The sequence below is a fragment of the Vanacampus margaritifer genome, chromosome 3 (genome assembly GCF_051991255.1).
Source record: "Vanacampus margaritifer isolate UIUO_Vmar chromosome 3, RoL_Vmar_1.0, whole genome shotgun sequence".
Classification (NCBI taxonomy): Eukaryota; Metazoa; Chordata; class Actinopteri; order Syngnathiformes; family Syngnathidae; genus Vanacampus; species Vanacampus margaritifer.
Genome location: NC_135434.1, coordinates 19,504,692 through 19,527,326, shown reverse-complemented (window position 1 = coordinate 19,527,326; position 22,635 = coordinate 19,504,692). Strand labels below are relative to the sequence as shown.

Sequence of the window (22,635 nt, the reverse complement as noted above, 5' to 3'; positions counted from 1 at the left end):
TCACGACGTGAGTCAACAACAAGGAAACTAGGACAGTTGGTGTGTTGTGTTTGAGTCTCACCAAGATGTGGGTAAGAACGATCTTGATGAGAGGTGCTCCGGAGAGGTTGACCGACAGGGCTGGTGATGGCTCCACATTCAGAGAGATTAAGCAACTCGCTACCTGGATTTTATGATCCTTAAAATCAGCAGCTTCATTGATCCTACAAGAAAAAAATGTTTCAATGAGGAAAGTGGACAGTAAAACTGAGAGGCCAAGAAACTAATTGATTTAAGATGACAGAAGATGGATGGACAACCCAAGTACACTGAAGTCATCATCCATTGATAAATTATTATTATTATCATTATATTCCACGTGACCATAAAACTGTTTGTATCTAAGTACCAGAAAAAAATTGCTTAGATGAAATGGTTGACATTAGCAGGGAGGGGAAAAAAAGTGTAAACCCATCATCGAAGAACAGATCCAATTCCATGGACAAATTTGAATCCACCAGTTCCCCCCAATTACCTAATACTAATAGCATGTACTCCTTTTACATGACCTTTTACTGAATGTGACATAACTCTTTAAAGGGGAAGTCAACCCCCAAAAATGTTCTTAACAATATGTTCTATGCAGCCCTACTAGTCTAAATGCGGCATTCTGGTTAAGCAGCAAAATACAGCATTTTTTTTTTATCAATATCAGGAGGCAGCCATTTTGCCACTTGCTGTCAAGTGAAAATGACATCACAGTTGCTCAGGTCTCAGGTAACAACCAATCACAGCCCAGCTTCAGAAAACAGGAGGGCTGTGATTGGTTGTTGCCTGAGCCATGAGCAACTGTGATGTCATCTTCAGTCAACAGTGAGTGGCAAAATGGCTGCCCCCTTAGGTGGATAAAAATGGCTTGATTTTGCTTCATAACTCATATTCCACAAATGTAATATTAATCAGAATGTCATTTTTAGACTAGCGAGGTCACATATAACATATTATTGTCAATAAATGTTACACATTGACTTCCCCTTTAAGACACACGTAATTTTTTTGTTATCACTTATCAACGCAGGATGGAAAGAGTCATATTAGAAAGAGTATCCTCCCTATACATATTATTTGTCAATACAAGTTTATTCCATATGAACGTGGGAAAAAGCGAATGTGATCACAGTTATGTCACATTCAGTAAAAAAAAAAAGAAGAAGAAGCAATTCACTTCACCGGTACCAGTTGGCATCCGGGTGAAAGAAAGTTTGGGTTGGTGTAATGGAGCTGTCGAGCTAATAGCAGGGTGTATCAGCCAGTGGAGTTTGAGTGGTGAGATGAAAGATAGGCAAGAGGACAGATAAGACCCCGACTCCAGGCATGAGCTGTTCAGGAAACATGGGCGCCTTAGAGTCAGTGGACCTGATTTCCCCCACACAGGAAGTACAAATCTAGAAGCTTGAATGGCTGCAATAATCAACAGAAACATTTGTGTTGTTTGAACAAATTTGCACGCCATGTTACCTGGTCTTGACGGGGCTGATTTCTTTGTAGTAGCTGTGCATGTTGTGGTAAAAGAGACCAACGATGGTGGTTTGAGCTAATAAGGAAAAATAGGGCACAGTTAAGTGGATGAGGTTGGAGAATGTAAAGCAGTGCTGCTAAAATGCTCATAAGGAAGAGAAGTCAATTAACACTGCCTTGCTGCCGTGTGCTGACACGGACCTCCAAATAGAACGTTAGAATATTTGCACAGTGGTGAAATGATGAGGCCTGAAAGCCATGTGGTTGTTGGGAAATCTTGTGAAACCTGAACATGACTTCACCAGTAGAGCAGGGGGTCGAGTCACCCTCCCCTAATCTGACATATCATCCACAATGGTCCCACTTTAAAGCTGTAAGATAAACAATGGCACTGCAGGAAGTCCTTAATGTTCCTTTTCCTCTTTTCAAAGGCTTTTAAGCCTGTTTCGCCAATTTTGGTTAACATCTAACCCGTGTCAGGCATATTTTCTATAGGATTCTTTCTTTAACTGTGAAAATTAAAAACCATCCTAAATGTCTTTGTAGGTCAACACAATTTGTGCAGCTGCCAAGCGTAGGCAGGGGAAAGTGACCTTCACATAAAGTCCAACATGCTTAAATGCACACTGTAATAGCTGTTCTAAATTTCTCATTCTTTTTAATGACAGAGGAAAGTGGGGAAAATGTGCTGTCTCTTATTCTTGCCATTCTGAATGAAAGCGTAATTACTAGCCTTAAAGTCAGAGCTGGAGTTCTACAGTACACCATAAAGCCAAACAAAGGCAATCCTTGACACTCTAAGCCATAGCATGTCACTAGTTTTAAATCTTAACTAAGTAATTTAGAGGCAAATAACATCAGTGAAGGATTGAGTGCATGACACATTCCGACGCAAGCACAATAAGCTGTGACTTTTACATTAAAGATCACTTACATTGCATGGTGAAAGCCTCCCCGGGTACAGAGATGTAGTTCTTTCCTTGTGTGGGGAAGCGGTAATGTGGCAAATTGTAGCTCTGGGGCAATTTCATCAAAGAATAATCTGTGGATCAGTAATGACAAAACAGGGAGCCATGAGAGCAAGTAGTGACAAACATGTTAGTGGCAAATTAAAAGACCCACACTGGTGAAAAAAGTAAGAAGGAGCTCTATTTTTGTGACCTGCCTTTGTTCGTTGAATAATCAAACCAATGATGTCAGCTTGACGCTCCATGTGCATTTATCTCAACTGTCTTACCACACAAACTACAAACAGTGAGTCACTTTTTGGACAGTTCACATGGTACCGACCTGCAACAAATGATGTTCCTCCCAGGGAGATGAGAGAGTTTGGGCTGGGTTCCAAGTTAGCAACCATGTGGTCCATTACTCGATCCACTGTTTCGATCAAACCGCTGACCACAGGGCCGGACTGCTGCATCACAAAAGCTTGCGTCATTTTACAACCTCTTACTGTTAGTTCAGGCGTTTTCATGTCAATGTATGAAACAGTGTCATATTTTACAAATGATCCTGTGTATGTGCGTCTTTGTGGGGGTGCTAGCATTTTGCTAACCTGGCAATAGCCAGATTGATATTGTGATTCACTCAAGGGAGTTGCAGAGCAAGGTTAGTATTTTGCACAAGTGGGCTCTAACAGCGAATGATGACCATTTTATGGCAAACAATATGGATTTAATTAAATACAATATACAAACACTAATTAGCTTATAGAATGAAATCTTGAAAAAGAAACGTTACAGCACTATTCCGGCCTTCATGCATCTGGGAAAAGTTGTGTTTGTTGTGGCCTATATCCAGTATGTGACATGTGTATTGAATAATAACACAAAAAAAAGCGATGAATGAAATTTGCCAATAAATTCTACCTTGTCTGCAGTTTTAGCCGTCAATATGAAAATGGTTTCAATTAAAACTGTTTATCACATCTTATCGACATTGAAAATGCACTGTGAGCATTGTTTGGATGAAAAGTTTCTCAAAGCGCATAGAACTGACCAGAGAAGGTAAGGCTCTTTATTGAAGACCATCTTTTGCAATCTCCTGTGTGAACATCTGTTTCAGTTCGCAGAACCCAAAACAAGCGCGTTTATTTTGAACACTCAATGTTCTGAAACCGCACACTTTCCTCTGGCACTATTATGTTTGGATGTGAGACGACGTTTGAGCCGGGAATTATAACACATGAAGCCGCATATCTACAATATTTTATATCTATGTGGAGGTGTTTTATGCAAACAAGTGCTATTTTTTACTTTCTTGCCTGTCGTCTATTATATCATAACCTTTTGACAGTCACGGAGGTCTCAAAATGCCTTGAATTTGTATTCATCACATTGCTGCTTTGTTTGGTGATTTCATGTTTGCACAGTCTGAACTCATTTACCTCTGGTAACCCAGGAGAGGAGAGCACTTCTTCCACATTTTTGAGAAAAGCCTGGGTGCAGTGAAATGAATGACGTTAAGTGACTTGCATCGTTTGTTCATAAATGGACAATTAGCGTGTTGTGTTGGACTGTTTCGAGACCTGCGTGAGGTTGCTGGCTGTGTTATGAGGAAAGGTCCTATTGGGTAGAGTCTTCAGAAAGCCCAAAATTGGCATCGACTCCGGATCCTGGGAGCTCCCGACCTCCTCGTGCATACTGCCGACGACAGGAGGACTCACTTCAATGGCTCTCTGAGGAAACAACCAGCATCACATTTACTATCACAAGGCTGTTACCAAAGAGTTTCTCGAAAATCACTCCGAATGCATACCACACAACAATTTACCACAGGTCTTTTTCAGACAGGTACACTGTGTGTACATGCACTAATTGTGTGCGGTGCTGAGGGGCTCCCACAGGGTCCACTCACCCAGCAAGATGTTTTGTGGCTAAATTACCAGAATTAGATCATTTGTTTGTTTTGTTTAGTTACTCTGAGTCCCATTCTGCCCCATTGTCATGGTGTTCCACAGGGTTCCATTTTGGGGGCCCTGCTGTTTTCATTTATTTGCTGCTTGAAAAAGCATGGTCGTTATTTCACCGTGATGCGGATGACAGTCAGATCTATGCAAAAAGGACACTTTCTCCAGACCACTTTTGTCCTGTTTGGATGGCACTTAAATTGTTGAATTTCAATGAAAAGAAAACTGAAATGATGGCGTTTGTTCCCAGGGGCCCCTGTACATCGCATCCTGTTGACTTGGACCCCTGGCGTCTCATCTAAAGCCAGCAGTCTCAAACTTGGGTTTTAAATTGGACCGGTAACCAAATGGCCTGCGGTCTGTCTGTGGTTGGGGGCCATTGGTTTAGAAACAAGTTTGACGTTTTTGGCAATAATTCTAAAAAACAGTTTTGAGGTTCATGATTTGAATTTTTGCTCTGAATGGCTTCAAAGAAGAGCCCAGACCTAAATCTGTGAATACAATGAAGAGGGCTGTGCTCAGGAGATGTCCCTTTTTTCCAACAAAAATCTTGATCTCATTTATAAAGAGAAATGTGCCGTTTTCGAGTGTGACGCATAGATCGCTATGTTCAGTGTAATTTTTCTTATTACAAAATAGCACTGGCATGTGGTGTTGATGCCAAACCCCCTAAAGTACCACATGATGAACTTACCACGGTTGTCGTAGTGAAAGGTAGTTCTTTGAAGGAACTTGGGGTTGTGGCAGACTCTATAGCATGACCTGAAGAATTCAACACAAAAGTGAAAATCATTATTGTGTTCATTTGTATTTAAAGACCACCATCTGCAAGGCAAACAGATTTTGTCATGCAGAACCAGAGACTTGTGTATATTTTGTCACAAAGGAAAGATTGCAATTTTCACAGCAGGAGTAAAATATTCTGCAAGCGCAAGACACATTGTATGTCTTTGTAGTCATTTTATAAAAACTGTTACCCGAAAATGCTTAAATATGGATTTACTTATTAGTCTGAGCCATTCCTGCATCTTCTGCTTTGGTTCAATGCAACATTTTATATGTGTGCTCAGGGGAAGTAAAATAATGTTTTGTAACAATAACAGCCAGACTGTTTGAGTAATGATATGTGGAATATGTCAGATTTTTAGAACATACTGTGATTGGAGTTTGCGTTTCCACAATGGGCCCAATTGAGGGTTGCGCTCTTGCGTCATCTAGGTTGATCTAGTACTTCAAATGTAACGTCATGCTATCAAATAATCTCAAACATCAGTAATACATTATGTCTTAAAATTAATACATGTTAAATGTGTATCTACAAATTGCTCTATTCCAATGGAATGAGGCTTAAGAGACATCCTGCTGTGTTATGAAAATAAAATGAAATGACCTTCACTCATGCAATCCATCACACTTAAGCACTTCTAAAGTAACACTTAGAAGGCAGAAGAATGCACACTATGGCACTCATCTTGGAAATGACAGCAAGAGCTATTGGCAGGAAAGTGGGATTTAAAGAGTTTTCTGGATTTCACTGTTACACGCAATGGATTTGAAATAAAACAATCAATATGTGACTGATGTTCATCTTGCAAGGCTTTTATTGCAGCCACCTTCAATTGTTGCTTGTTTGTGTTTCTTGCTTCCTTTGCTCTTGGGTTTAGATCAAGCCACTGGCCACTTGGCCATTGAAGAATATTGCATATATTTTCTTTCAAAAAGTCTCAAAAGTCTTGCTTTTACATTAAGTTTAGGGCCAAAGTCTGCCTGCATTGTTTATGTGGCCTTTTAAGAGAATAATTCCTTTCTGTCTCCATAGTCTAAACTTTTCGTTTCCCATTATTAGTTTCGCTTCCAATAATCAGATTCCAGAACATTGGAGACTTTTTTTTTTATGTTTGTTGGCAAGTTTAATCAGAATTTCCTGTTCTTAAATGTTTCCGTATTTACATTAAAGAAGTTCTGTCATTACTGTCGATCTTGACAATGATACGTCCACTTACTGTATTTCAGTATTGAGTGGGATGGTGGTTTGAAATGCATCTCCCATTGGTATATCATGCTATCCCCTGACTACTATGACTACTACTATTTAAAATATTAATAAATTGGTAATATATAGCTTTTCTATATACGCTAAGACTCAAATAAACAATACAAAACTGAAACAGTAACACCATTGGTGAAGAAAGATATTGAAAGATAATTTAACTTTCAGAAGCCAAAATGGCTTGCTCCACTTTCTGTTCTGTGTCAAGCTCAAATTTGTAAGCATGAATGATCCCCAAGTAAACACTACTTTAAAGATTATCGGCTTACTTACAGATGTATCTTGTTATTGTTCTGAGTGTGAAGATGTGATTGAGCTGAAGCTCAGTGCAAGGGCTGGGTCTATTTTAGTGGAATACAAGACTACTAGCCACCCAAAATTCTAAATTAATCCTAAAATGATTGCCCTTATACCTCTACTTTCACAGCAGTTTAAAAAATATATATTTTGTAGATATAAAATCCATATATTGTGGTTCCTGTGGTTTAGTTTTAGCATAATTAAATCATTTAATTTTAAAGATCTCAAGTGAAGGCTTCATATCATATATGCATTGGAATATTGTTTATTGAATTGCAGTGTGTAGTATGGCTTTTTAATTGATATATATTTAACATTTTATACTGTACTGCAATGTTGTGGAAGACGCCAAATGGGGACTGGAGTCGAGAATTAGCACTACCTATACTCTATATGCACAACATTAGCTGCTAGCTTTAACAATAAATAACTGCATTGCCCCTGCCAAATAAAGAATTAAATAAATAAAAGTTACGACACCCCTACGTTAGGGCAACAGAAAATGGCAGTCGTAAAATTGTAAACGCTATATTATACTGGATAACATTTCTTATACCACACAAATAAATTATGTTTTCCATTGACATGTGGTGTCCTTACCCATAGCAGCACTGTAGTAGAGAAAGATCTCACTGGGCAGCAGAGCTCTTTCCCAGATGACAAACTCATCAAAAGCCCCCGTTACATAGTGGCCATAGGCCTTGTCGTTGCCAGTTCCAATGACAAGGTCAGAGTAGGGGTCACCGTAGCTTTCAGAAATACTGCCATTCTCGTCACCAGCAGTAAAGGTGCCATTTATGTAAACCATCAGACCCGCTGTCTTTTTCCATGTGAAGAGAATATGGGTCCAATATGGCCCTGAAAGACAAAAAATAAATAAATGACGTGAAGGATCACTTTTCAAGAATTCTCTCATTTTCATCCTCTCAGTGGGTCAAAATACAACATTTGATTACTTTTTAATGCAGCATGTTCCAAACATTCTCAGTTGCCCACACGCTTTATAGTGGCTATATTCATTCATTCGTCCATCCATTTGGACCTGGGGCCTATCACATTTGCCTTTGGTTGTAGAGGTGGGCTACACCTTAGACTGGTCGCCAGCCAATCACAGAGCATGTACAGACAAAGACCCGTTCACACTCACATTCACGCTGAAGGACAAATTAGATTCTTCAGTCTCCATTTAAATTATGGCAGTATACTAAAAGGTTTTAAGCAAACAATTAAAACAGTAACAGTTATATGTGCACCAGGAAAACGAGTAATTCTTAGTCATCCTGTAGAGATAAATCAACGTATCATCCCTTAAATCTTGAGGAGTCTCTTGAGGCTCCGTGGATGATTAAGAAAGTACACAATCGCTCATTAAAATAACAGAGACATTTTCTCTACCCTCTGCAACACTCATGTGTCCATCAGTGAGTCATGTACTGTATATTCTGTCGCTATGTCTATCTGCAGACGTCAGCCAGGTTTTTTTTTTTTAAACCAAACTTTGTTCTGCAAACCTAATTGACAACAGTAGAGTCTCAGCTAAGAGCATTAGCTGTCTGAGAAACATGTCAAACCAAACCATATCTCATCCTTTGTGGTTAAAATTGAAACCATGTGTCTCACTGCCAAGCCATTATTTCCATCTAAATTCTTACCTTTGAAAGCATATATGATACACTGTGACACTTGAGTCTTAATAAGGTCTGTCACAGAACACCTGAAGGCTATTATTGACCTTTTCCCTCGACAAGACATCCTTTCCTGAAAATTCCACGTCATACTGGATGACAACCAGATGACCACTGAGCCGCTGTAACCCGACACATAATTCAACAGTGAATTGTGGACGCAATGGTGCATAAAACAAAAAATCTGATATCAGTGAGAACAAAGCTTTTCAAAATAAATGTCCGTCTTGTTTAATTCCATTTTGCCAAACCAGGTTTCTGAATCACAGTTTGAAAACAAATTGCTGTGCTCAAAATTGAATTCTTGAGACTGTGACCTTTACACTTCCATATTTACAGTTACATAATATATAATATTAATATATTGGTGATCGTTGTGGCCCTTTGTCAATGTAAATGCACCGCGAGTACGCAAGTACGTAATAAAAGATGTATGGTTGAAAATGAAGGAACACTGCATCGCATCCAACCAATTTGTGGTACCTGGAACTTTGATATTGACTTTCCATCTGTGGTTGTTGCCTCGAGTGTAGAACTCCACGTATCCTCCAAGGGGGTTGGTGTAGACAGAGAAGCCATTAGAGATGACTTTCCCTCCAGATGCTACAGCAAAACGGGATTCTGCTTCATGGTTCTTCCAAAAAAAGGAGAAGGTAATTCCTGTAAAAAAGGAATGACGACATGGAATAAACTGCCGTATGATTTGATAGACCTTACTCCTAACAAGTTGTCCCTATTAGTACCTACCATCAGGGCCACATAGCGTAGGGTCACTAATACAAGAGTTCTGGTAGCTTCCAAAGTGGAGAAAAGTACCACCTTGGTCTCCATTTAGGAAAATGCCATTGTTGACCATTCCTTCAACAATATCTGCAGCAAAAATCAAGAATGGACGTTAGCATTTAGGCATAGTCATGGAAATGCTGCACTTGATTTTATTAATCACTCAGTATTTTTCCAAAAACAACACTGGTTTTTGCTAATTATGTTTTATGAATTTGTCTTTTTTCACCGCCACTACAGACTTTAAAGAGATAGTGTGTAGAATTGTTTTTGTGTTTTTTAGAATTTGGTGGTAGGCTTGCGAAATGTGGTCTCTCTGAGGAACTGTAGTATGCGTGCTTCAAAATGGACGCGCTTTGAACTTAGGTTGTTGCATTCTATTAGTTCACCACCAGATGGGATTAAATTCGACATACTGTCCCTTTAAAAAAGGGTCTATCTACTGTAAGTGACTGTTCCACAAAAACATGGCTCTTCCCATTTAGGCAATATACTCGTTCGGCCAATTAATGCATGCTGTAGATCAGTTATTCTCAACAGTTTTGACCGTGGGACTCACATTTCCCTATTGCTGCCGAATTGTAGCCCTCTTTTATAGAAGTTAAAAAACTATATATAGGTCTATGTATACAGCAAATATGTTGTTGTTTTAATATAGCTTGTGAAAACATGGTCATTTCGAAAGTTTGATCTAGCGCCAAAACCATAACGTCAGAAAGCCATAGGCTTAGCTACACTGTGTTTGTTTACAGAGTAAAATAGTGCCTGGAGCGCAAGGAAGTAACATTTCTGGTTCCTTTCCTAATATGTTCTGTGTGGCAACTTGGTATGCCTCTGAGCTGCACCAAAAACATAAATGTGTGTATTTATTTATTTTTTAGCTGTTTTCAACCCACCTAAAATGGGTCTGTTACCCACTTATGGGTATCAACCCACCAGTTGAGAATCACTGCTTTAGACTAACCTCCTATTTTCTGGAATTAGATTTTTTTAAATGTATTTTATTAGTTGTTTTTTTTAAACCAGATTTACACAAGGTCAACTTGTATCCAAATGAAGTATAGAGAAAGACATATGAAGAAAGCTAGGAACAGTTTGTTGCAAAGCTTATGGTGGGGGCAGCATTATGGCCTCGCAATATATAACTTCTAAAAAAAAAAGGTTGTTTAACAGATGCTGAAAGAAGTAGCCAAATGATAGGACGCCACTCAATTTGTTGACAGCAAAGGCTTTTAACCAAAGTAATAAAAACATTCTGGTTCGCTGGCGTTGGGCACAATCCTTGCATTTCCAAAACCAGCACTTTTCAGGCAACCAAAATGTAATTTTATTATTAACATGGCATCAGCAAAGAGAGTGAGCCTTTATTAACACTTTAGATTGGTGGAGAGTGAACAACATTATAGATTTGTGGGAAAATATGAAAATGACCAAATTTGGACAGTGGCGCCATAGTATATTTATTTTTTCTTCTGAAAATGAAGATGCTCTGAATAAAATGTCTGTAATTCCTCAAAATATTTTTTGGGTCCTAAATTAAAGCTGAAATCATAGACTTCATAGATTTGAATTGCTTTATTTTATTTACTGTCCAACTATTTCTTGACCTAACAATACAACTTTTGAATATTTGCTGCACGTGTGAACAAAGGAAACAGTGAGAACTGATCAGGGAAAGGACAACAGAGAGCAATGGGTGTTATACGGTACACATGGGTGACGCAGCGGGCAGATCCTCACCTACTGTTGCAGAAATGTTAGTGTAGGCAGAGTCATTGGTATACACATAGGAAGTGTTATGGGAGGAAGGGAGCACAGTGTGCTTGTGGATTCTGAGAGCTGGACAAAGACAATGGAGAGACAGTGATGTGATTCACACCTAAATGGACACATAGCAGAGGAGACAGTGAAAGACAAAAGACAATGAGAGGGACATGGTGTGCAGGTATGAGACAGAGTGATGCTGAGCTGAGTGACTCGGATCTATTCACTCCTCAAAGGAGGAATTTCCTCAGTGTGTGAGCGGCTTCACACATCGTGCTCAAGTCTATACCTGATCCCTCTTCAATTTCATCTCTTTACTAAATCCAACAACAGGGCTCAAATGTGCTAAAGACATTGCTCAGAAAGAAAACGTTCCCAATTGTCATACAAATCATTCTGGAATTGCGGTCATGGCTTTACCACTTAAAGTGAATATTATATTCAACAGTGCACATGTTTAGCTCCTTTAACAGCTGAGGTAAGTTCAAGCGCTTGGATCACATCAGCTCATTTAAAAAAACGGCATGATGATTGTGATGGGAAAACAGTCAAATGAGATCATGCATAGTTCAAACAGAAAAGGACATTTTGCGGATGCACAGGGATACACATACTTATATTACTTCCGTTAACATAACCTGGTCTGTTTCCAATCTGGTCCCACAGTCTGTGGATCCCATCCACAGCATCAAGAGGCCAATAATGTGAGGCTGTGGACAACACCTGCAGGCCTGGGAGGAATAGTTCGGGGGTCAACATAGATTTCCAGAGCAACCCCCCACTAAATCAAATGGTTTGCCATTATTTGATATGACTTTTCCTGAGACAACGTTGAATACAGCTGTATGTTCGTCATCCTGACACTTCTGTGTTAATGTAATGCAGAATAACATTTTTTAGTCTAGCACAGTGGACTTGTGGTTAGCATGACTGCCTCGTAGTTGAAAGTTTCTGGTTCGGAATACTGTTCACTGTGTTCAGGCCCTCCTCACTGTAAAAACAGAATTGTTGACCAACTTTATTGAATTGTTTCAATTGGTAATCCATAATTGAATTAAACTAATCCAAAGTTAATATATTAAGTTTAACGAACTCATAATTAATTAAACCTAATAATACTTGGTCAACAATTCTCTTTATACAGTGTGAGTGGAGTTCCTCATTGCTTATGTAGGTTTTGTCTGGGTACTCTTGCTTCTTCCCACATTCCAAAGAAATGCATATTAGGCCTTTTGAAAACTTAATTGTCCATCAGAATGAATGTGAGTGTGAATGATTGTTTGTCAATATGTGCCTCTCGGTAGAATAATAACTGGGATGCTCTAATGAGGACAATCGATGGGAAAAATATGTTTTTTTAAAAATGGATGTATTGAACTTTCTAGTAACAAAAAATGCGTTCTTTAAAATCGAATGCACATCCATTAGGTCTATGGTTTTGCAACGACTTTTGCACAGTGGTACAAGGAAAATGTATACGCTCATGCAAAATTGCATTTCTCTACCTGGATGCTCCAGGTGATGCACCACTTGGGCATAAACCTGCAAAAATAAATCAATTAATTAAAAAAAAATACTAACACTGGTTGGCAATTACCATAAGAACAGCCTGCAAGATCATATGTAAGTAGCTACTGTTGACGTTTGAAAATATATCTTACCTTAACACATGAAACAAAAGCTGTTAATAGGTGAATTCCCAAAGAAAGCTCCATTTTTTTTTTTGAAATGGGGAACTAAAAGAGTAGGATTAAAACCCAGTAAAAATTAAATCCACAAGTAAAAAGTAATCCAGAAGTCACCCATTATTCCAAGAAACTTTAGATGAGGCCAGTTGTCCAGAATGTAGAAGAGCTCAATTTAGAAGAATGTTTAATTGAAGAAATAGTTTTTCATTATAGGAAAAGTAGAAATAAAAATAATAGAATAGAATCCGTAAGGAGTGTTCCAATATACATATACGAGTCGTTCTGGCGTGCTGATGAGTGCAGGCTCGCTGAGTTGTTGGACTGAACGTTGGAAGGGAAAACGTCATTTTTGGATCTTGTGAGGAGGGGCGTTGGAGCTGTGAGTAGATGACGTTATTTGTGCGTACACTGTGGCGGGATGGACTATCACCCAAATATTGTATGCAGCGTCCGATCGAGATTATTATTATTTTTTTTTTTTTTTTTACTTAGAAGATGCTGTTTCTGGAAAGGTTTGGGTTTCATAAATGGGGGGGCAATGAACACACTTATTTCACTCCGCTACCCATATTAAATTATATACCAATAAAATGGTAATGATAAGGTGAATAATATTATCGTTCTAAACTTGTTTAAAAGGCAATACACAACAAAATTCCTATTGAGGAGAAATTAGAAGACAATACCTCATTCTTGGGGGTTACCGTTTTTCATATGTTGGTTTACAGCGTCACCGTGTGGCCACCTTGATCATTGACTCGCGTCTATTTAGTGAAGCATCTCTGTTCTGACAGTGAACATCTCTAATATTTCGTATAATTGATTTCAGAATAGCCTACATATTAAATATAGGTTTATATAGTGATTCACATGTAACATGGTGGTTTTAATCATGAATATATTGACTGTTTGATTGAGGTTGGACTTGTCTCATCTCTGGAGACCGCTAGAGGGAGGGACGTAAAAAGGCGTTTACGAGGAAGAGTTGGAGAAGATCTGTGTGTGAGAGACTCATCGATTTATATCCAAGTGTAATCAGACTTATCTCTGTCATTACGTGGAGCGTTTTATATTTTGTTGGACACGCGTCGAGCTTCTGAACGCGAACATCTGCCACATGGATGACCCGGAGGGACTTTTATTACACTAGTATAAAGTAAACTATTCTAGAGACGAGCTGGCCATTGTGATGAAGGATCGACTGCTTGAGCTGACTGCTGTAAGTGTCCTTTATGGCGTTAAGGAAACATTTCGGTAATTCTTTGGATTTTCATTTGTCGCTCTTACAGAGCAGAACATCGGCAGAGGAAGATGTTGCAGTCGCATTGGACCGAGATGGTTTCATGGAGGGCTTCTTTAGGAGGGTCAGTTGCTGTGATCTAACAAATGTACAATACCTCGGAAGATCCAAAAATGTTGCTCTTTGCAGGTGGAAGAGGTCCGAGGGCTCATTGATAAGATATACGACCAAGTGGAGGACGTGAAGAAGATGCACAGCATGATCCTGTCTGCGCCGCACCCAGATGACAGTAAGTTTCTCACACTGTGTGCGTTCTGTTACACTTTCACGTGGCTCACATCACTGCAGTTTGACATTTGTGGCAACAACTCCCTTACTTCTTAATCTTGTCTATACAGTACATGCCTTAAAGGTATAGTTGAGATCCATTGCAAATATGTATTTAAAACATGATGTCATCATTTCATCACATGCTCAGAGTGGTTAATTTCTATTGCTATAATGCACTATATATATATATATATATATATATATATATATATATATATATATATATTTATTTATTTATTTTTTTATTTTTTTTATGGTTACAACCCCTGTTAAGTAAAAGTTAGATGTCTGTTTTCTTCTTCTTGTGCATAGAAACAAAAGATCGTCTTAATGCACTGACCAACGAAATCAAAGGCAATGCCAATGTGGTGCGAACCAAACTAAAATGTGAGTCGAACTACAAATGTGTTGTCAATCGCACTGTACACATCATTAACCTTTCCTGTGTTTTATACTCTGCCATGCTGCTCTCACACTGAAGCCATGGAGCAAAGCATGACTAAAGATGACGCGACTAACAGATCCTCTGTTGACTTCAGGATCCAGAAAACACAGGTAGCTGTTAGTTATTCAGTATTCCATTCCTGTACTTCATTAGGCTGATTACTCTAAATACTGTACTGTGTTTAAATTCATCCCACATCAGGAAATTATACATAAACATGGAATTAGGATGTTTGAAAAGAACAATGTCCTCCTCTGTCCTTGTCCCTCGATTCATCTCTAGCACACGGTGCTGTCCAGGAAGTTTGTGGAGGTAATGACCCAGTACAATGAGACACAAGTTTTCTTCAGGGAGCGAAGCAAAGGACGGATCCAAAGACAATTGGAGATAAGTAAGTGACAAATGTTAACCTTTGACTTTTTGTGAGGTCAGTGTGCATCCATGTATAGTATCAATACTTCTCCGAGATCATGTGCATACATTTTTCGAGCTTGTTCAGTTCATGATTGTAGTTGTGCGAGCAACATTTATGAATGTGAGACAATCAAATCCAGAAATAAAAGAGTGGCAAAAACATCCATGTGAGACAGGATCCAGGAAACAGACTCCACCGGTTTCCTCCTTTTCTCTAACTTGTTGCTAAACAGACATTAGGGGTGTTCACTTTTTACAGGCTTATTCAATCTGCCAAAGCTTATTTTTACATCAAACAAAATTTGGCAATTGAATTAATCATGCTTTATTTTTGTCGTTGATTAGGCTGAGAACGCTTTTGCGCTTCCATTGCCTTGACTATGTTTCCATAGGTGAACATAAATGAACCCATTTCCTCATTGTTTTTCAAGACGCCCTGTAATGCCCTGTAATGCCCCACGACTAGTGTGTATTAGAAGCTTGGTCTTTTCCCCACTAAGACCAGACAATAGTGAAAAATAGGTCTGCTCCCCCAGGCCCTGCAGCCAACATTAATGAGAAGCTTTGCACTGTAGCTGCTAAGGCTGATACTGGAGACTGTGCTGTGCACTGTGTCAGTGTTGCCGGGACAACGGGACGAGGGCAGGGCGGCTTGTGTAACACTTCTTCACCTGGCTTCGACACACAGTGCTGTCATGGAGTCCTAACAACAAGTGACATCACACGGAGTGACCTTTTTTTGTTTTGTTTTTGTTTTATAGTGATGGATTGCATTTCAATGAGATGTGAACGGGGCGTGTTTTGATGTGTTAGGTTGAGTCTCTCTAAGGAGAAGTCTATACAAAAGGTGTGTGACATCCAGTAAGCACTTTCTTCTCGAGGGAGGTAGTGGTTGATCAACAAGAGGGATGACTTGGGGGGAGGAAAAAAATTTTGTGTTTAATAGTGTCAACAGCTGTTTCTCTTATAAGAGGTACATGGGTGGTCTTCTCTATTAGAAAAACAAAACAAAAACTGTAGAATCTTCTCAACAGGGTAGCAATTTACATCCATTTTAAATGGCTAAATTTAAATAATATATTTTGAGTAAAGAGTACATTAATTCAATATATGTGACATACGTGCATCAATTCGATTTTTATTACATTCCACACCTATAGTTACTCATTAGCATTTAGTAAAATGTACTCATGATTTTTCAATTAATAGTTATTAAACAAAATGAATGGTCACAAGTGCTGAAGATCAAACCCACAACTTTTAGGTTAGGAGTCGGCCACTCCACCGACTGAGCCATGAGATGCTGATAGACGCTTTGTTGCACATATTGCATTATATATAATAATCTCACTCAATATAATATAAAATTAATTAATTAAATTAAACTTAAAGTAACTACATACATAACAATGCAATAAATAATATATGTTATATAATAATATAATATCAATAAAATAAATAATATAAAATATATACATGCATAGTAAATTCAAATTACATTTAAAAATGTAAATGAAATCATATTATGAATGTGGCCACTAATCACAAATGTGAGGTATACTTTACTTAATTTCTGGATGTAATTCATAGCTTTTGAATTAGGGCTTAATCCAAAGTACAGTATAAGATTTAAGGTGATTGCACATTATTACCCTACTCTTATTGGTTATATTCTATAGTTTTTTGTGTTTTTTTTTTTTTTTTTTATAGGGATTTGCAAGTACCGAAGCCAGGGTTGGGTCAATACCTGGCCTTATTTCAGGGTATTGGTACTTGCGATGGTGGCTGACACCAGTATCGGCCCCTCTCTTGTGGCCATTTTTTCGACCAGGAACATACACAAAATATATATTTTCAGAACAAATGGAAAAAAAGATAATAGAAAATTGCCATTTATTTCATGCATTTTTTTTAAAAGGAAAAATGCTGTATCCGGATATATGTATATGTCTTTCTTTAAAATTATCTGTTCTATCAATTTTCATTGTTTTTGTGTGAAATTTGTATCAAAAGTAGAGTGGTATCTACTCGTACTGAAATCAGTCTGAAAAAAAAGTGGCATCAAGCATCCCTAATTTTTTTTGTTTATAGAGTAGGTAAATTTGACCTATTTTTTTGTAAAATGTAAAATAGGCCATGTAGGTATAATTTACCCTTTATTCTAGAATTCCTTTACTGCGTAAAATCATCAGGTACATTTTAAATGATTGTCATGGATTGGTAACCATTTTCCAAAATCTTTTTTTTTTTGGTATATACGGTATGGGCGAGTGGGAGTGTACACACAGTGTTAACCGCATACTTAGAGTCAACCATTAACTCTCATATTCAAACATATAGATAATTAAGTCTTCAATTAGCTTAGCACCTATCATCTACTAGCATGTTTTTGGAACATGGGAGGAAAGAGGAGTACCTCCTCATCAGCAGTGTAGCAGACTTATCAGAATTAATGTAATATTTGGGTGTCACAAAGAATACTTTAATTTTAGCTGGAAGAGTGACCACCAATGAAGAACTGGAAGACATGCTAGAGAGTGGAATTCCATCTATCTTCACATCTGACGTAAGCATTCTTCTAACTCACATGACTGCTACACACTGTAATATTATCTTATAGTGGCTAAAAAAAAATTGGGGGGTTGAAATAGTGTTGCATGATTTTATGGTTACCGTAGTTTGCTGTTCCTTTAGATCATCTCAGACTCCAAGATCACACGTCAGGCCTTGGATGAGATTGAGTCACGACATCAGGACATCATACGACTGGAGTCCAGCATTCGAGAGCTTCATGCGATGTTCATGGACATGGCGATGCTAGTTGAAACTCAGGTAGCACTCGAGCTGACCCACATTGCCAGTTGCTTTTCATTTGAATTTTTCTGTGTATAAGGTCATGGTGAGCACCTTGACCTAGTGTTTAGCATGTCTTCCTCACGGTTGAAAGGCTCTAGGATCTTAGTCCAGCCTGTGATGCGTGGATTTACATGTTCTCTATTTGCTCTTCGGACAAGCAATGTATGTCACTATGTTATTGATAATCTCTCTTACAGGGCGAAATGGTCAACAACATTGAGAATAATGTTTCCAATGCAGCTGAATATATTGTTCGGGCGAAAGAAGAAACCAAAAAAGCAGTAAGATACCAGAAAAAATCCAGGAGGGTAAGTGCTACTTTATAATTACACTTATCGCCCTCTGCTGGCACATTCGAATGAGAACAATACAAAAGCTAAATCAAACTCTGCCTTGACATACACAATATTGCTCAATTTGGATTGACACTGACTATAAGCAGACTTATATGTAACTTGTTGAGATTAATAGTTCTCTCTCGGTGTCATGATTGGGCATTGTTATTATTAATCAATTTTCTGTTGTCACTACTGAGGTTTGAAGTTTAATTAACACCACATTCTTTGCTTGGCAGAAATATATAATCCTTGCCTTTGCTCTCCTGATCCTGCTTGCTGTCATTGCTTTGATCGTTGGCTTGTCTGTTGGACTAACCAAACCTCCTGCCTGAGACTGATAACAGCAGGAGGTAATAACATCCACACCGCTTGTCATCCATCCATCCATCCATCCTGTGCCTTTTCAATCGTTTTCCTTAGGTCAAGATATTGACGTCTTCATTATTATTATTTTTTTTTTAAACAGAAGCTGCTCTGCCTTGCTGTGTGTGGAGTTGCGGTTGTCCTCATTTTACTCATTGCGCTAGTTGGTGCCTTCGGGTGAAGGATTACATGGGTCACAACCTCACAGTAATCTCTTGTTCCTGTAGTGATAAAGCTTACAACAGCGCCATCTCATTCACCATGTAACAGCATTACAGGGAGAACCGCAATCAAGTATGATAAGTTGTCTTCTGCTCTTCTTTGCACCACTAACAACAGACCTCGCGACGCACAAATCTGTACATAGGGAAGTGTCATGTAAACACCTCGCTGTCCACAACATTAGGTACAACTGCACTATCTAGCAAACAGAAACCTGTATTCAAATTCTGCTTTTGAAAAGTAATGCAATAGTGAAATGTTTAACATTGTTTGACAGATATTAATTTAACACCACATAGTTCATCTCTACTAAATGATTACATAATGCAAGTGTACCTAATGTTGTGGCTGTTGAGTGTAGTTCTCTGTGATACAATTACTATTTACTGCCTATCAGATATTTTGGAACAAAGGATATGCACACTATGATATAGTAGATTCATTTAAAATCAATATATTAAACATTTCTTATTTTGTAAGAATACAGCAGAACACAGCTTCTTCACTAACACCTACCTAAAAAATGAAAAATAAATTAAAAAAACACCACACATTTGTAACAATGAGATTTATGTGCCAGATTGCTGTTTAGCTGCAGTGATGTCCTACTTACTTCCTGCCACTGTGAGATAAACAGGAAACTAATTATCCAGCCTAAATGTTTCATATGATCACTTGATCTTTTTGAATATGAATTATTTACTTGAAGTCATGTAAACTGAATGTAAGCGCTATATCTCAGGACGTTGCAGTACATTTGGAAAAGACGTAATGTAGGTTTTGTGTCATGTTTTCCACTTGTGATTAAGCATTATTCCTATTGACTAAAGCAGCATATTTTAACAGTTTGAATTGTGCCTTCTCTCTCCATAATGGAAAAGGTTTTGCATTGTGACTGTGATGTCAGAAATGTGCCTGTGAAAATGTCTTTTTTGATGTCATTTGAAGGACACATTTTACTCATTGTGTTAAAACATAATCATTTGTCTTTATGACTATTGTCGTAACTTCAACAACCAAGCCTAAATTGTGCCTTCTTTATCCCTAATGAAAAGCTTTTTCAATGTGACTGTGATGTCTTAAATACGCCTGTGAAAATCTCTTTTTCATGTCATTTTAGGGCCACATTGTGGTAATTATTTGTATTGTTTGAACGTTATGAATTAGATTTTATATCAAACTTGTGTGAAATTTATTATTACAAATAAAAAAAATATTTCTAAAACATATGACTTCATCCATCTGTCCATTTCATATATCCATTGTCCTCAGAGCTAGTGCATCGCTAACACTGGGTGAGTAGTGGGGTCCTATCACAAATATTCTATGACTATTTGTAGCAGTGGTTCTAAACCTTGTTGTAGGTACTGAACCTCACCAGTTTCCTATACATATTCACCAAACCCTTCTTTATTGATTGAAAAATAAATGTGATTTTTTTTTTTTTAATTCAAGACATAGGTATAGGGTTTACTGGTGAACAAAATGAACAGAGAGAGCAGCCTTTTTTCAAATTTACAGAGCACTTTAAAACAACCACCGCTGTTTTCAACCAGGGGCAGCATGAACAATGAAAACAACAGAGGCCCCAAGATTGAACCTTGTGGAACACCATATGTTCCGTTAAACATCAGAATTTATTCATTCATTTCTTTTAGTTTTTTGCTCCAGAAAGTTAGTATGAGAGGATTACAGTAATGAAGAAATCACACAACGTACCATCACAACAGCCACAAGTCGACTACTGAGCACAACAAATGCAAGCCAAGCAATGTAGCATAATCACCCGCAGCCAGACACATTTTCAGCCCATTTTTGGGGGTGCTTCAGCAAAATGCAAGATGAACGGAGCAGACGTCCTCCTCGAGTCCAGTCAGTCACGGTATGTACAGTATGTCTGTCTAGTTGAGTCAAAATGTTCCTTAATTTCTCCAGGATATGTGAAAAGTTTTTATTTTCATTACTAGTCTGTTTTTTTGCTCCTCGATCGTGTTGCTACTTGCTAATGAGGGAAACAAGTGTTAATAGTGATGTCTATATTTTACTAACGTGTGTGGCGTGCTTGCGTGGTGTGTGTCTGCACAGGGAAAAAAGTAGCCTCGTGAAGTAGGTCATGGACACAAGATTGTTTTTCAGCAAACAAAAGCTCCATTTTGAAGTATTTGTATTAAAGACAAGATGTAAAAAGTCAGACACAAACAGTGCTAAAGTCAATTTGTTGTGTTAAATATGTTTATATGATGTGTCTGCACTTCACCCATACACAGACTTGTACATGCATTATTATTATTATTATTTTTTAGATTCAAGTGCATTTCTTTTTTTAGGTGTATGTTAATGTGTATGTTTTTTTATATATAACATAGTATAGACAAGTACAGTGGAAACTCGGAGTTTGAACGTCTCGGAACTTGTACAAATCAGACTTCAACCCAAAAAATCTAAGTAAAAAAGGCCTCGGAGTTTGAACTCATTTTCGGATTCGAACACCCAAGCAAAGCAAGCTAAGCCGAACGTACCTTGAAAACAGGTAGCCGAGTGAAGCCGAGTGAAACCGAATGAAGCGCCGCTCATTTCCAGTCAGTGTGAACACTCTCGGAGGTGCTCCGTACTCGCGAGTGCATTTTGATTTTTCCACGACAATTTTCTTCGCCATGGGCCCAAAAAAAGACAACAGTGCCAATGGCAACAAAGAAAAACGTACAGTGCTACAAACCACAGTGGAATTAGGAAGGAGATTATCGCGCCGTTGTTACTACCGTGACTTCTGTAAATATTGGCACGAGGACCCGCCTTAGCTGTTCAACAACGTGCCTGACGTTAAACAACGCATGCAAGGACCGCTTAGAAGTCTAACAATATGCCCAATGTAACAAACAACAAACTCAGCAGTGAACTAAAGCAAGCATTAACATAGTATTTTATCACCCACTGATGCCATCACCCCACGACAAAAAAGGTAAGGTATTTTTTTTTTATTGTTTAAATACTGTACGGGTGTAAATGTAAAAAAACGTAAATAGAAATTAAAATAGAAATTTTCTGTTTTTGGAGCTTGGGAACGGATTAATTGCATTTACATTATTTCCTATGGGAAAAAATGTTTCGGAGGTTGAACAATTCGGACTTTGAACACTTCGCAGGAACGAATTATGTTCAAACTCCGAGGTACCACTCTATAGTCAAATAACAAATATTCTGTATTAAGTTAATGTCTGGTAATATATTTAATATGTTGTCTGTTTCATTTAAAAGAAAAAACAAAGAGACAAGACCAATGTCCATTTTTGTTAATTCTCATTGTAAATTGTGGGGAGCTAATCATGCCAGCAAGATGAATTCTCGCGGTATTTGTGAGTTCACAAACTTCGGAGAATATAGCTTGTACCGCTCCCGCTGATACGTTCGCAGCCGATCTTTTTTCGATCGGATCAATCAGGCGTTGTTTACGCAGGACGAAAACAATAAGCGCCGATGGCGAGGGGAAACAAACAAACCTAACAGACGAATGGATGCTACAATTAATTATGTTCTCGCAGAATTACTCACTGTTTCCTTGTTGAAATTGAACAGCGAGAGGATTTTCGTGCATTTTTATCTGCTAAAACGAGACGGAAGACGAGATTTTCATCCGATGCTTTAAGTGGTTAAAACAAAATGTGCAAAGATACCGCATCGTCCAATCTGCTCGAAGTATTGTACAGCAAGCCGCACCTTTCCCGAACGGGTCTGCCTAGTGAAGTACCAGATTG

General features: G+C 38.2%; 2 protein-coding genes across 7 annotated transcripts in view; one reads left to right on the top strand and one right to left on the bottom strand.

Annotated features, from left to right (window-relative positions):
* adgrd1 (adhesion G protein-coupled receptor D1) overlaps positions 1-12,972 on the bottom strand; it is a 32,236-nt gene extending 19,264 nt beyond the window's left edge. Inside the window, exons 1-14 of one of the 4 annotated variants that reach the window (XM_077562496.1) lie at positions 12,649-12,972; positions 12,493-12,529; positions 11,602-11,718; positions 10,964-11,062; positions 9,188-9,310; positions 8,924-9,100; positions 7,356-7,613; positions 5,100-5,167; positions 4,025-4,174; positions 3,884-3,934; positions 2,788-2,911; positions 2,432-2,539; positions 1,498-1,573; positions 62-203 (exon numbers count right to left, since the gene is read on the bottom strand). In XM_077562496.1, the coding sequence (XP_077418622.1) occupies positions 62-203; positions 1,498-1,573; positions 2,432-2,539; positions 2,788-2,911; positions 3,884-3,934; positions 4,025-4,174; positions 5,100-5,167; positions 7,356-7,613; positions 8,924-9,100; positions 9,188-9,310; positions 10,964-11,062; positions 11,602-11,718; positions 12,493-12,529; positions 12,649-12,702 (1,584 nt within the window). In that variant the 5' untranslated portion in view covers positions 12,703-12,972. The remainder of the gene's footprint in view (positions 1-61; positions 204-1,497; positions 1,574-2,431; positions 2,540-2,787; positions 2,912-3,883; positions 3,935-4,024; positions 4,175-5,099; positions 5,168-7,355; positions 7,614-8,923; positions 9,101-9,187; positions 9,311-10,963; positions 11,063-11,601; positions 11,719-12,492; positions 12,530-12,648) is intronic. The other 3 variants (XM_077562493.1, XM_077562494.1, XM_077562495.1) reach the window with 3 other exon arrangements.
* Positions 12,973-13,660: 688 nt separating this feature from the next.
* Positions 13,661-19,991, top strand: stx2b (syntaxin 2b). 3 transcript variants are annotated; one of them, XM_077561381.1, is made up of 11 exons: positions 13,661-13,894; positions 13,965-14,039; positions 14,105-14,204; positions 14,558-14,632; positions 14,727-14,800; positions 14,973-15,081; positions 17,597-17,670; positions 17,799-17,936; positions 18,158-18,268; positions 18,535-18,648; positions 18,765-19,991. In XM_077561381.1, exons 1-10 carry the CDS (start codon positions 13,865-13,867, stop codon positions 18,628-18,630), a joined length of 882 nt encoding a protein of 293 aa, XP_077417507.1. In that variant the 5' UTR covers positions 13,661-13,864; the 3' UTR covers positions 18,631-18,648; positions 18,765-19,991. The 3 variants fall into 3 exon arrangements, with proteins under 3 accessions (XP_077417507.1, XP_077417508.1, XP_077417506.1); XM_077561382.1 differs by lacking the exon at positions 18,535-18,648; XM_077561380.1 differs by having other exon boundaries at positions 18,535-19,991.
* Positions 19,992-22,635: the final 2,644 nt, after the last annotated feature.

Coding starts and splice junctions, on each gene's coding strand:
- stx2b (XM_077561381.1), top strand. CDS start 13,865: ATGAAGGATCGACTGCTTGAGCTGACTGCT. Junction 17,671..17,798: donor CATCTATCTTCACATCTGAC/GTAAGCATTCTT, acceptor CTGTTCCTTTAG/ATCATCTCAGACTCCAAGAT. Junction 17,937..18,157: donor CGATGCTAGTTGAAACTCAG/GTAGCACTCGAG, acceptor TCTCTCTTACAG/GGCGAAATGGTCAACAACAT.